The following is a 15,000-nucleotide window of genomic DNA, read 5'->3' on the forward strand; positions in this document are numbered from 1 at the left end:
GTGTGTGTGTGTGTGTGTGTGTGTGTGTGTGTGTGTGTGTGTGTGTGTGTGTGTGTGTGTGTGTGTGTGTGTGTGTGTGTGTGTGTGTGTGTGTCAGTCCTTCTATTTCTGTGTGTGCGTGTGCGGGGATGGTAGTGTGGGATTATAGCGGTGGTATATATTATTAAAGGGGCTTGTGTGAGCTGTAGTGCCCACATGCACATGCTGGTGTGTGTGGGTATTGGCATAACAGAGAGCGGAGCAGGTCAGAGATCTGCCAGTGGTTGTTATAGCAACGCTGATAATTACAATCATTTACATCGAGGTCTGGCAGAGTGACTCGAAACATGCACACATGCACACGCACCCACACACACACACACACACACACACACACACACACACACACACACACACACACACACACACACACACACACACACACACACACACCACACACAGAAAGAGACAGCACACACACACACACACAAACACAGAAAGAGACAGCACAAACACACACACACACACACACACACACACACACACACACACACACACACACAGACACACACAGAAAGAGACATCTCCCACACACACACACAGAAAGAGACATCTCACACACACACACACACACACACACAGAAAGAGACATCTCACACACACACACACACACACACACACACACTCCCACACACACACACACGCACACAAAGATACGGCACCCACACAGACACCCACACACCCACACACAGATAAGGCACCCACGCACACAAGCACACACACACACAAAAGACGGCACACACACTCCCACACCCCGATCGATGTCCTAGAACGACCAAAATCCTTTTGCTCTTCACGTCGTCGTGATTTCATAGGACCTTTTTACGATGACGGCACCAGTGCCAAGACCCTGACATTGACATATGCGTGCGGTCTGTGCTCAGCCATCAAGATCTTCGTGGCGACCAAGACCAGCCGAGGGGCGGGCGTGGAGGACGCGGTGAGGAACCGGGTCTTCACCTTCGACAAGATGAGCGCCGAGATCCACGAGATCATACGCGTCCTGCAGCTCACCACCTGGGACGAGGACGCCTGGGCCAACAAGGTTCGAATCCCGCGGCGCGCACTAAACCCTCCGAGCTAAAAGCCCCCACTAGAGCCTGATTTATAGTCGCCCTGCGTGAACACACATGACATAAACAAGGCCCTCGTGCACGGTGCGTACGGTGGACTGCTGCCAGGGGGTGTTCAAACTGTGTGTCCACATTGTGGTTACCGCGAAACACACATACTGTAATGCCATGGCGCCCTCACACTTCACTAACGGAGCGTCACGCAGACTATAAATGACGCTTCAGATAGTCATCCATAACCCATGACTCTCATACGCTAACAACAAACCTTGAGTGACACATAAACGATACCTGCGCACACCTCTGCAGACATCCAGCGAATCCGCCTGAGATCCAACATGATCCACCTGATATCCTCGCGGTGGTAGGGAGCGGGAGGGACTAGGGATGATCTCACTGCACTGACCCACACAAAAAGAGAAACACTATCTGTAGCAGGGACCTCTATAACCTCTATTCACTCAAAGACTCAAAGATTCAGAGATTCAGTCTTTTTTATTTTGTTTTACTTTCTACTGTCTGTTTCTTTTTTCGCCTAGTTCTTTAACTCCTGGTTTTTCTTTCTTCTCCTTCTTTCTTTCCGTTCCTCCTTCCTCCTCCATTCTTTTCCTCCCTGTAGAAGGTAAGCCTACGTCTCTGACCCATCGGCATCGCCAGCGCATGTGGGTGTGTGTGAGAGATAGGGTACACCTGTCTGTCTGCCTACTTGTGTCATACCAGGTGCCGGCCGGCCTCAACGATGAGTGTTGTAGTCCCTGGTTCATTCTGTTGGTCGCCTGCTACTGCCTACCGGATGCTACAAAGCATCCATAACATGGACCTCCTTGTTTGCTATATTGAAATGTGTGATAATCTGTGATTATGTCTTGTCTGTGGATGTGTGTCTGTGTGTGTGTTTGTGTGCGTGTGTGTGTAGCTTTAAAAACGTACATGGTTATGCATACCGACATACATTATATTATTTTTGGCTGCAATGTTAATGTCTACGGAAATGGAATACCTTGTGATCGGCCAGACCACATATTTTTTTCAAATGTACTTTTATGACGTCAGTGAGAATGTTTAATTGACAGAGTGCAACTCTTTATATTTCTCATGCTTTTTATTGACTAGGCACGTCATGAGATTGAAGTGTATTGATAAGGTCGGGTTTTTCCCAGAAATCCTGACCCCGCATGTTTCTCTGAAAACAATGGGCACAAATCAAGAGCATTGTGTGTGCGTGCGTGCGTGCTTGTGTGCGTGTGTGTGTGTGTGTTTGCTTGGTCGTGCTTATGTGTGTGCGTGTTTGTGTGTGTCTTTGTTGTCAGTGCACTGGACCAGGTCATGAATTATAGATTCAGACACATCCATAATAGATGAGCAGTATTTAAACTATGCCCTTAAGAGCTTTATTATCTACTGAACTGGAACAACTCCTGAAGTGTACTTAAATGATGAGGTCGGTGTACATTTCCCAATGGAGCGAACAAAGGTGACCATGTTTTTGTCTGTCTATTAAGGACTTCTAGACGTCTCGGTCCAAATCGACTCAATTAAGTCACAGGTCCACCCTCTTGGTTTTTGGTCTGCGGAATCCAGAATATTTTAATATTTTAATAATTCAGTAATTATAACAGAATAACTGAATAATAATAATATTCAGTTTTCCCCCAAACCCACTCCTAGTCTCAAACATCTTGAAAGCCTTCATTCCTAAGTAAGCTACAAACCATCTAAAAAAACGAGTGGACGACTTTGATTCAACCTCTCTCAGCCGTTCCGGTCCCCTGTGTGACGCCCAGCTGTCTCTCTCCCTCAGGATATGGAGGCCATGAGGATGTCTCTGGCTTTGATCGAGTCTAAGATGGCGCAGGCTAAAGCGTGGCTCAAAGACCCTCACGCACCGGCAGGTAATGGTAAATGTTCAACAACGTGGTTTATTCTAACAGAGACGCGAGGTGAACGGGCTCGCGTTCTGGAGGTGGTTCATGAAGCATCTGGCGAACACAAGTAAACAAACAGTAAACAAACGGGAGTGGGCGGAACGGTAAATAAGCCACGCCTACATGTTCTTATTTACCGTGGGAAACCTTCGATCTGTCATGGCTTTAGCGGAAGTGGCAAAACTGGCCATGGTTGTAGTCTTTAACCAATCAACAAAATCATGAAACCTCATATGGTGTTGTTGTCCATTATGTGAAGAAGAAACCATCCATAACTGGTGTTAGCTTGAAACATGTCATTAGAAATAGCATAGACTAAAATAATTCACATCAGTAACCGGTTCACCCTCACTCTCTCAGCAACCCCCTCCGTCTCCCATGTACCCCCAACATGATTCGTCTGTGCCCCCTCCCATTGGCCCCAAGAACCCTGGACCATTTACTTCTTTTAACTTTATCGCACATATATATCGGCTTGTTTTACCGTTTTGTTTGCCTACCTTTGCACAGTTCAGAATTATTTTGCACTATTTACAATGTATTTATTGTAAATATGACTTATTTTATTGATTTTACCTCATTTTATCCTTTTGTACTTATTGCACCGTGGGTCAGAGACAAACGCAATTCCGATTCCTCTGTTTGTCTTGCAACCTATTTGGGGATTGACCATGAAGCTGACTCTGACCCTGAGCGGACTGTGTGTCCGTCCTACGGCAGGGGAGCCAGGGGAGCAGGCGGTGAGGGTCATCCTGGACGAGGCGGGGAAGGTGGGGGAGCTGTGTGCTGGGAGGGAGCGGAGAGACGTCCTGGGAACCACCAAGGCTCTGGGCCAGATGACCGACCAGGTGGCCGACCTGCGGGCCAGGTAGGGGTGACCGGGGGAAATGTACAAACAGGGAGGGCTTAACTCTGTGGTTCAAGGCTTGTTTCTCTTTTCAATTTCTACCGCTGTAGTTTCTGCTGGGAAACCCTGAATTTCCTGTCTAGGATTAAAAGCGTACATTCGATCTTATTTTAACCTAAAAATAACTTTTTGGTTCAGCTTCCATCGAAACAGGTCGTGTGTCTTGTACCCATATGTTATCATTTCACCCTTATGCAATGACGTTTTTCCCGAAAATCGGCTCCCAAATAAAGTTTTTATGTAAAATTGAAGTGATCCGTACGCCACTGAACCCTAACCTCCGACCCCTTCCCTCTGTGGGGGCTCCCAGGGGCCAAGGCCCCACCCCGGGCTGCATGCAGAGGGCCGCCCAGTGCTCCCAGGGTCTGGACCTGCTGTTCAGCAAGGTGGACGGGGCGGCGCGCCGATTGGACGCCCTGATCAACGCCAAGCAGGCCATCGGCCGCCGGCTGGACGCCGCCCAGGTCGGACACAAAGCCCTGCTCAGCCTCACTGACAGGACGCTGGACGGCAGATGCGACTCAATGGGACTCAGGGAGACTCAATGAGTCTCATTGAGACTCATTGAGTCTCAATGGGACTCAGGGAGACTCATTGAGTCTCATTGAGACAAAAAATGAGACTCAATGGGACTCAGGGAGACTTAATGAGTCTCAATGAGACTCATTGAGACTCAATGAGACTCAATGGGACTCAGGGAGACTCATTGAGTCTCATTGAGACAAAAAATGGGACTCAATGGGACTCAGGGAGACTTAATGAGTCTCAATGAGACTCATTGAGACTCAATGAGTCTCAATGAGACTCAATGTGACTCAGGGAGACTCAATGTGACTCAGGGAAACTCAATGAGACTCAATGAGACTCAATGAGTCTCAATGAGACTCATTGAGACTCAATGAGTCTCATTGGGTCTCATTGAGACTCATTGGCAGTCAAGCGTGTTGTTGATTTTGTCGTTGTATTGTGGTCTTTTCTAAGTAATGCTAAATGGATGGTTTTAAGCGTTCCCCCGGCGGCTGCTTCTTCCATGCTAATCAGAGAGACGTTTACTACCTACAGGATTGATTCGCATGCGGCTCCTTTTAGTGGGGATTTGCTTCCACTTTCAAACCTCTCCGTAGCTACTAATGCTTCTATTTATGCATTCAGCAGATGCCTCTAACCGACATGACTTCTAGGGAATGATGAAGAGAAGGGGGTTTGGAACTTTGCAATAGGATGGTTAGAAGTAGGCTTTGGACACAGGCGATTGAACCCAGTACCAGGTCAGCTGGGAATTGAACACCCTAGCCACTAAACTGTCCAACCACTATTCTACCAGAATCTACGACCATCTCTTAATCACTGTTCACTCTGTGTCATGAGCTATGGCTTCTCATGGTCAAGTTCTCCCTGTATGCCAAAAAGGCTCTTTAAATCCTGAACCACCCTATAGGAATTGGCAGGCATAGCAAGACAGCTGGATTGATGAACCATGCATGACCCGATGGGTTTCGATGGATACGATGGATGGAATGATTAAATGGTTATGATGTGTGTGTGTTTGTGCGTGCGTGTGTGCGTGCGTGCGTGTGTGTGTTCTATAGGCCTGGCTGGCGGACCCAAACGGGGGTCCAGAGGGAGAGGAGAACATCAGAGCCCTGCTGGCCGAGGCCAAACGCATCGCTGATCTGTGCGAGGACCCTAAAGAGAGGGACGACATACTGCGCTCCATTAGCGAGATTGTCGGACTCACCGCCAGACTGGCCGACCTACGCAGACAGTACGTCTTCGTTTTGTTTTTGTTTATTTATTTATTTAAAAGGGACAGTTGATCGACATGTACATTGCATAGGGCATGTCGATGTACCAGATGTAGTTATACAAACTATTTTTCATCTGAAGTCCCTTTCATTCGACATCCGTTTTCGCTTGCATTCATTGATTTAAAAAAACATTGCTGTGCCAAAAAAGGCAAAAATGTAAACAGTAATTTATAGACGTTTTGTTCCCAGGCTCAAACTCCAGCCTCATGCCACCAATAGGTGGCGTGTCTTCCCCTCCTGGGGATTGTGTTGTTGCCTCAGCACCCTGGGCGTCAGCCCCACAATAAGGTTTAAGTTGCTGGTGTGTCGCCGCTGGTGGAGGCGGTAGGGGGGGGGGCGGTGTGGTGACGGTGGTCCGTGCCCTGGTCTGCGGTTACAGTGTTATGGTGTTAAGTGGCTGTTCAGGGTCTGTGGTCTGTTAGATGACAGTCGGCAGAGGATCAATGGGTGAAATTTGACAACACTACACAAGGTTAACCTTAATCTTTTCTTTTGCTCCTGGGGGGGGGGGGGGTAATTTATGTTACATGGCTGTGAACGCATTTACTGGATTAAAGCTTCCATCAAGTGTGATCTAAATAGGAAGGGTAGAAGTGAAGACTTCTATGCCCGACGGACATGTCTGCCTGGTGTCATTAGAAGATATAGCAAAGCAGACAATGTATCTCTCTTTGTGCTTGGAGAGAGATGGAGCGATTAGTACCTGTAATTGCATTTAGTGTTGATTTTCTCCTTCTAGGAGAATAAGTTAGTATACTGGAGACACTACTGCACAGATCATTGAATACAAAGTAATAACAATTCAAAAACTATTAGTTTGAATTGGCATTTATTGTCCTCTCCTTAAGTAATTGTGGTTGTTTTCTACGGATCCATTCTCCTATCTAATACGACAGAGATAAATAAGGATGTGTAGACAGAAGGCACTATGAAGCGCTCCTCGATACAGACTGGGATGTTCCCAGGCATAGAGATTAGGTAAGGGATAATGCCCGACGAGGTGTCCATTATCAGGAATTAATGGCCTCCGCAAAGTCCATTAATTCCTGTTACTGGACACCTCGAAGCGCATTATCCCGCTTATACCACGGTCACTTGGCAAAGAAAAGAAATTAAGACCATTCATTTATATTTTCATGCATTTTCAATCCAAATATCCTCCAGTAAATAGGACGGACCTTAGCTACGACTTGGCAATGGTAGGTATTCTAGTCCGTCAGCTATGAGCCAGAGAGCTAACGTTATGCATTGTACATATTTATAATTCGAAATTCATCCCAGCCTTTAGATACTAGGGTCCATCTATCCGCGTTGTCTGATAACAGTTTCATTCATTTTTCACAATTTACCAGCTCTCGCTTTGAAGGCTGAACAGACAATTTGACGGAACTACTAAGCAGGTGTCCGTATATCAGGGGTTAATGCACACCCTGCAGCCAATCAGAATCGAGTATTCCCCCAGACCGTGGTATAACACTGAATAAACACCAACACTTTTCAGCACATTTCTTCCATCGGACTCAAATATAGACCTAAGGTAACTTACATGATGGTGGTGAGGTACTGGTTTGTGTTTTAAAGGTCGTGGGTTCACTGGCTATGCTTTCACAACTAATACACAAACCTTTAATTCCCAGTCCTTGCTCTCTTCTCGGCCCTAGGAGTAAGGATTACTCTAAACCCCTACTCTTTGTCTCTGTCTTAGGGGTAAGGGCGACAGTCCTGAAGCCCGTGCCTTGGCCAAGCAGATCGGGGCGGCGTTGCTCAACCTGCAGTCCAAGACCAACCGCGCCGTGGCCAACATGAGGCCGGCCAAGCCCGCCGTCACCCTGGAGGGGAAGATGGAGCAGGCCCTCCGCTGGGTGGGCAACCCAGGAGTGGACGACCGAGGAGTGGGTAGGTGGGGTGGGAAGGTGGAGCTCTGTCTCCAAGGAGGGAGGTGGGCTTAGTGAGTGATGTGTGGGAAGGCTTGTGTGAGTGCTGTTTGGCTGTTTGATTCCCGGAGTCCCCACATCCTACCTGCGGGCTTCCTTGAGCATGATGCAAGGAGCCTTACCTCGTAAGCTGGTTATGCATTCACTGGAAGTCATTTCATAAGAAGCATCTGCTGAATCACTCTGCTGGTAACTCGCTCTACTGAAATCAACCCAAACCACTTCTGAGGGCTGGGTTTTTCTGAGTGCAGTGTGGTTTGTGGTTGTGGGTTTGGTGTCCGAGCACTTCTCTGTGTGTTAGTTCAGCGGGTAGCATCCTGACCTCATGAGGGTTAAGAGTAGATGCTGTAACATTATAACAGCGTATAACGACCGGCTTGGCCCGTCAAACCTCTCAGCACTAAAGGTCCGTCATTCAACCCCAATGACCTCATGCGGTCGACACTGACCGGCCCCCAGACGGTCCCCAGCGTCAGCCCAGCATCAGGTCCTGTTTCCTGTGTGGGGAGCTCGTGCTGCCCGTGTATTCCCTATCCTGTAGTGTGATTGTTTTCCCTTCTCTCTGCCTGTCCGCCACGCTTTCCTATGGGAGCAGAGTATGAGATACTGCAGTTCTACACAGGTACCGATCGGTCGCCAATCACCACCGCTGTGCCCCATCCCTTGTGTCGAAGGAAACCATTGTAACAGATGCATAATTAAAGGTCCTGCCACCAGGTGTGGGGGTGATTAGCCGTTACAAGCCGTGAAGGCTTCATAAGGGGCAGATTTTCAAAACGGCTAGCAACGGCTAATCACACTCACACCTGGTGGCATGTCATGGGACCTTTGACGAGTCCATCCATTCGTCTGTATTACGTTGTGATTGTACCGTCGTCAAAGTGCACGCAATGCATGTCAAGTGCTCACGAAAACACCAGCCAGCTTTACATGGACATCAAATTCTCGCTTTTGATCCGATTAAAATCCCCCAAAAAGTGATCGGATTAAAAATGTGTCCTGTAAACACATTAAGTGATCGGATTCTTCTAACTCCGATTACATTTTCAATCCGATTAAAACAGGTGGGGTAGAGCGTTCTATTGGCTCTGAAGCTGTTGCCCCCCCCCCCCCCCCACACACACACACACACTTTCAACACACATCCCTAACCACATCGGGTGGGCGGGTGAGGTGAGAGTCGACCTCTGACCCCTGCTCTCTGTCCGCAGGTCAGGCCGCCATCCGGGGCATGGTGGGGGAGGGGAAGCGTCTGGCGGGGGGGCTGGTGGGCCCCTACCGGCAGGACCTGGTGGGCCGCTGCGACCGCACCGAGGCGCTGATGGCCTCGCTGGCGGACATGGCGGCGCGCGGCGAGGCCGAAGCACCCCACGCCCGCGCTACCGCCGCCCAGCTGCAGGAGGGGCTGAAGGTAGAGGCCCCGCCCACATCGCCCACTAGGGGTAGAGGCCCCGCCCACACACCCCGCTAGGGGTAAAGGCCCCGCCCACACCGCGCGCTAGGGACAGAAGCCCCGCCCCCCCTTATTATGACTCGAGGGTATAATACGTGCTCACCAACAAGTGCACTCTGAATCCTGATCAATCATGACCATGGGCAAGAGGGAGGATGGTTGTTGGCATTTCGTCACGCACAACGATTCACACACACACAAAACGTGTTTTACTGACGCACAATGATTCACACACACGCTCAGTGTGGTTTGCAAATACAAAACATCATTCACAAACTAATGCATTTTGCCTCAAAAACAAATACAGTGCGGGGTTTGGCCTAATATATTAGTTTTACAAATTGAGGAACTAATTATGACTCGAGGGTATAACACGTGCTCACCAACTAGTGCACTCTGAATCATGATCAATCATGATCATGGGCAAGAGGAAGGATGGTTGTTGGCATTTCCCCGCAGAGAAGGCGGCTGGCTGCATTCCTCCATTGGATCAATCCGGAGTTTACTTATCAGTAGCCTACTGTTATCAGGGTTTCCAGAAATTCCAAAAACTCCATGTAAACAGTTATGCTACTAATTTAGCCAACTACGCGTTAAACCTGTATTTTATACAGTATGTAGGCCTAAAGTCAGTGTTTAACCAGTTTTATCAGTGTTACACCTACACCGGAGCGCCCCTGGCTATGTAATTTATGACGTGCCATTCACTGTTAGCGGGATACACTAAACAGCCATTTGTATCCCCACATTTTGTTTGTAACTTCAGTCTCTGGTTAAATTGCGTTTTAGTTAGGCTATAGTTAAGGGAAGGGTACTTATTATTGACCAAACAACTGCCCGACCATCTCACCTGCAGGTAGACACCGGATATAGTTTCCCGCGTCGCATCGCTGTAATTGAGAGTGTTAATATTTAATATCTTTCAAATAACCCCCCACACCCCATATTTTGTTGGTGTAGATATAGAAACATAACATACAATAACAATATTATCCCGATTGCATATGAAAATATAGCAAAGCTACTCAGTAGTACAGATGAAGTTAGAAATTAAGTTCTAACATTCCGAGGCTATGATAACTCCTCGCCCTGAACGCGCGGATAAAACGGTGACCCTGCGCCATCTAGTGGCTGTTTTAAAAACGTCTCATCGTTTTATTTCCGGTGGCTTCCTTTCCCAGGACCTGAGAGGGCGCATGCAGCAGGTCATGACCCAGGAAGTCTCTGATGTATTCAGTGACACCACCACTCCTATCAAGCTGCTGGCTGTGGCCGCGACCGCACCGGCGGACACGCCCAACCGGGTGGAGGTCAGTGTGTGCGCTGTGTGTGTGTGATGTGTCATCGTCGCGTCATTCCCTTGTGTGGCACAACTCAGTGACAAAGGCCCGCTGGAGTGACGTGCTGATTGGTCAGGGAGATTTTCTCATGAACAGAAGTGCAGCGGTTCTCACAGTGGGGGTGCTACGTGTTGATGTGATGCTTGTGTGTGTGTGTGACGTGTGTGTGTGTGGGTGTGTGTGTGACTTTCGGCAGGTCTTCGACGAACGCTCGGGGAACTTCGAGGCCCACTCGGGCCGCTTGGGGGCGACGGCGGAGAAGGCGGCGGCCGTCGGATCGGCCAATAAGGGCACAGTGGAGGGCATCCACGCCGCCGTCAAACACTCCCGGGACCTCACGCCCCAGGTACGAGCACACACACACTCACACACACACACACACACACACACACACACACACACACACACACACGCACACACACACGCGCGCACGCACACACACACACACACACACACACACACACACACACACACACACACACACGCACACACGCGCACACACGCACACACACACACACACACACACACGCACACACACACACGCACACACACACGCGCGCACGCACACACACACACACACACACGCACACACACACACACACACGCACACACGCGCACACACGCACAGTTAAGCACAACCACATACCAGCGATTACTCACACTGTAACACACGAACACACACACACACACACACACAGCTAAGAACACACTCACACACATACACACAGTTAAGCACACACTCACATACAACCAGTTACAAACACAGTTAAACACACGCACACATACAAGCAGTTACACAGACTGTTGCACACAAACACAAACACACACACACACACACACACACACACACACACACACACACACACACACACACACACTCACAGTGCACAAGCGCCCTCTGGTCCCTGTTTCCATGGCGACCGACGGCGGGTTGACCCCGGGTTTGTTCCAGGTGACGTCCGCCGCGCGGATCCTGCTGAAGAACCCGGGCAGCCAGCCGGCGTACGAGCACTTTGACACCATGAAGAACCAGTGGATCGACAACGTGGAGAAGCTCACCGGTAGGGCGGCCTCTGTGACGGCCCGCGGACATCCCTCACAACCCTTTATCCCTCCCAGACGGGGAGCGTTCTCCAGTCTCATGGGGGGGGGGGGGTTGTGATAATACAGTGTGTACGGCCACTGCACAAAACTGCCCTTTCGAGGACGTGCACGAAACACTGCTTCTGCTGCTCACTTTGAAGAGCCGTTGAACAAAGCTTAAAGTTGCATTGTGTACGATTGAGCAGCTCCTAGTTAGGAGAATGTATCAGTAATAGGATGGGACTTCATTGATACCGTTATTGAAATCACAATCCGTCATAATTGACCAGAGATATGTCCGGGTAATTAGCTTTAAAGCTAGCGTAGGCAAACTATGTTAGAAGCTTTTTTTAATTTCTCTTCTTCTTTACTTATGTATCCAAACGGCAATAACAAAAATAAAAGAAAGGAATATCTTTGGTAAAGTAAGCCCTTCTAATCATTTCCAATAATGTGTGTGTGTGTGTGTGTGTGTGTGTGTGTGTGTGTGTGTGTGTGTGTGTGTGTGTGTGTGTGTGTGTGTGTGTGTGTGTGTGTGTGTGTGTGTGTGTGTGTGTGTGCCTGTGCCTGTGCCTGTGCCTGTGCGTGTGCCTGTGTGACCAGGTCTCGTGGACGAGGCCATAGACACCAAGTCCCTGCTGGACGCGTCCGAGGAGGCCATCAAGAAGGACATCGACAAGTGCCGCGTTGCCATGGCCAACGTTCAGCCCCAGATGCTCGTTGCCGGGGCGACCAGCATAGCGAGGAGAGCCAATCGGGTGCTGCTGGTCGCCAAGAGGGAAGTGGAGAACTCGGAGGACCCGCGCTTCCGGGACGCGGTGAAGCACGCCTCGGACGTCCTCTCGCACACCATCTCGCCCATGGTGATGGACGCCAAGGCCGTCGCCGGGAACATACAGGACAAAGGTGAGGACGCTGAGCTCCACCAGGGGGCAGCAGTGTCCCCCGCCCGTCTGAAAGGGGTCCGGACGCTGAGCTCCACCAGGGGGCAGCAGTGTCCCCCGCCCGTCTGAAAGGGGTCCTGACGCTGAGCTCCACCAGGGGGCAGCGGTGTCCCCCGCCCGTCTGAAAGGGGTCCGGACGCTGAGCTCCACCAGGGGGCAGCGGTGTCCCACTCCCGTCTGAAAGGAGTCCGGACGCTGAGCTCCACCAGGGGGCAGCAGTGTCCCACTCCCGTCTGAAAGGGGTCCGGACGCTGAGCTCCACCAGGGGGCAGCAGTGTCCCACTCCCGTCTGAAAGAGGCCCGGGTTCTATCTACCAATGTCCTGCCTGAGGGCCTTCTTTGAGCCAGACGCCTCACCCTGACAACTTCTTTAATGAGTTGCATGGGAATTAATTGTTAGCCACTTTGGATAAAAGTTCTTGATAAATGAAACAAACACCTTGACACCTGGTAGGACAGACGGAAAAATGCTCAAATATTAATTATGTCTCTTCAAGGTTCTTCATGCTCATCTTAGTGGGAATCACACACCCTGTCCTTGGTCGGTTCATCTCCGTTGTAAACCAATACCAAGGTTCTTCACGATTAATGAATAAGCTGGTCCTGTGGGGGGTTCAGTGGCGTGTCCCTGGTCGTCTGTAGTTGACCCGGTCCTTGCTGTGTTCTCCTCGGCCCAGGTCTGCAGAAGGCCTACCTGGACTCCTGCCTGAGGATCCTGGGCGCTGTGGGGAAGGTCCGAGAGGCCTTCCAGCCCCAGGAGCTGGACTTCCCCCCGCCGCCCCCTGACCTGGACCAGCTCCACGTCAGTGCTGGCATGGGCACGCGCACACCAACACAGGTACACGCACACACACATACACACACACACACACACGCACACGCACACACAGACACACACACACACACACACACAAACATATACAAACATATACACACACACACGCACACAAATACACACACACACAAACACACACACACAGAAGCACACTCACACACACACAGACACACACACACGCACTTGTGTGCTTGCATTCACAAATATAGATTGCTCACATGCACGCACGCACACACACATACACACACACACACACACACACACACACATTTAGGCTACAGATGGCCCGAATAAACCCATAGACACAATGCCTGTATTTGATTGTTTTAAGAGGCCATGTTATGAATAGCTTGCTGTAAAACAAGGCATCGATTACGCAGCCCACATTGTTGGAATCCATTCCTAAAACAGCTTCACTCGAATCAAATTTATTTTCAAGCTCTAAAATGAAAAGCCATATACTTATACTAATCAAGTGTACACTTCTTCCCACTCCTTTTCAAATGGGTTAAGATTAAATAGAGCCTTTTTTTGTTTCTGTAATTTGATGACATGTTTCTTGCATATTTGAAATAAAGATTTCAAATCAAAAAAAAAAAAAAGGCTAAACAAAACAGTGTGCATTCGACTCTACGCAAATGTTGCTCTTGACGTTGTTGTGTCACTCGTCCAGGTCAGTGATGAGCAGGCTCCCCCCAAGCCCCCCCTGCCAGAGGGAGAGGTCCCGCCTCCTCGCCCTCCGCCCCCAGAGGAGAAGGACGAGGAGTTCCCGGAGCAGAAGGTGGGGGAGGTGCTCAGCGAGCCCATGATGGTGGCCGCAAGGCAGCTGCACGATGAGGCCCGCAAGTGGTCCAGTAAGGTCAGTACCAGGCATCACCACCAGGGGTCAGTATCGGGCATTCACCACCGGTTTTCAGTACCTACCATATATACCGCCAGGGGTCAGTACCTGATCTATACCACCAGGGGTAAGTACCTGGCGTTTACCTATACCAGAGGTAGTATATCCACCCCTGGCTTGTGACTGCAGCGTTTCTCCGTGTTAAAATGCACTATGTATTTTTACGATGTATATTTGTGTATTTTACATTTGGAAATGTCAGAGTTCCTTTTTGTTCGTAGATTGACTTCGTCGTTCACCTCTTGCTATGTGACTTTGCTATGTTTGTCTTTGCGGTCCTATATGTATGTATTTTTCTGTGTGAGATTTGCAGGTTGGGTTATTCTAACATAATAATTATTATTATGTACAATAGTAATAGTCAGCAGTGCTTTATTAGATGACTTTATGAACTGTTAACCGTTTCTTCACCTTTTAAGGAGCCGTAACTGTCACTATCTTGAAAGCTTTGGTTCAGGGATCTCTGACAAACAATCTGCAAGCAATGCGCGATAAAGCCGGTTACACTGGTTAGCTCAATCCTAGAACCTTGTTGATGGTGGAAGGATTATGGCAACAGTACGGCAAAGATCTGCTGATCCAACACCTTCGGGGGAACAAGACAACACACACCCCTACCCTATCCCGTTCCCAGCTCCTCTTCCTTTTGTTTTGCCTTCCTGCGTTCCTTTGAGATCATCTGACCCATACCGTCGCTCTGCCTCTGCTTCCATAGCGCCTGCACTCTGGCTCTCTGGCCTTGATCTGCTTCTCCATCT

The 15,000-nt window shown here is 49.4% G+C and overlaps 1 protein-coding gene across 7 annotated transcripts in view; it reads left to right on the plus strand.

The window, feature by feature from the left end:
- The window catches only part of LOC115559956 (vinculin), a 34,121-nt gene that overhangs the window by 13,898 nt on the left and 5,223 nt on the right, over positions 1-15,000 (plus strand). For 2 of the 7 annotated variants that reach the window (XM_030379190.1, XM_030379186.1), the window contains exons 6-20: positions 924-1,084; positions 1,732-1,734; positions 2,914-3,004; positions 3,758-3,905; positions 4,255-4,408; positions 5,534-5,709; positions 7,458-7,648; positions 8,282-8,308; positions 8,898-9,097; positions 10,321-10,449; positions 10,676-10,825; positions 11,432-11,540; positions 12,166-12,468; positions 13,184-13,344; positions 14,015-14,200. In XM_030379190.1, coding sequence (XP_030235050.1) covers positions 924-1,084; positions 1,732-1,734; positions 2,914-3,004; positions 3,758-3,905; positions 4,255-4,408; positions 5,534-5,709; positions 7,458-7,648; positions 8,282-8,308; positions 8,898-9,097; positions 10,321-10,449; positions 10,676-10,825; positions 11,432-11,540; positions 12,166-12,468; positions 13,184-13,344; positions 14,015-14,200 — 2,189 coding nt within the window. The remainder of the gene's footprint in view (positions 1-923; positions 1,085-1,731; positions 1,735-2,913; positions 3,005-3,757; positions 3,906-4,254; positions 4,409-5,533; positions 5,710-7,457; positions 7,649-8,281; positions 8,309-8,897; positions 9,098-10,320; positions 10,450-10,675; positions 10,826-11,431; positions 11,541-12,165; positions 12,469-13,183; positions 13,345-14,014; positions 14,201-15,000) is intronic. The other 5 variants (XM_030379188.1, XM_030379191.1, XM_030379189.1 and 2 more) reach the window with 3 other exon arrangements.

This window comes from Gadus morhua, chromosome 15, assembly GCF_902167405.1.
Source record: "Gadus morhua chromosome 15, gadMor3.0, whole genome shotgun sequence".
In the NCBI taxonomy this organism is placed as follows: Eukaryota; Metazoa; Chordata; class Actinopteri; order Gadiformes; family Gadidae; genus Gadus; species Gadus morhua.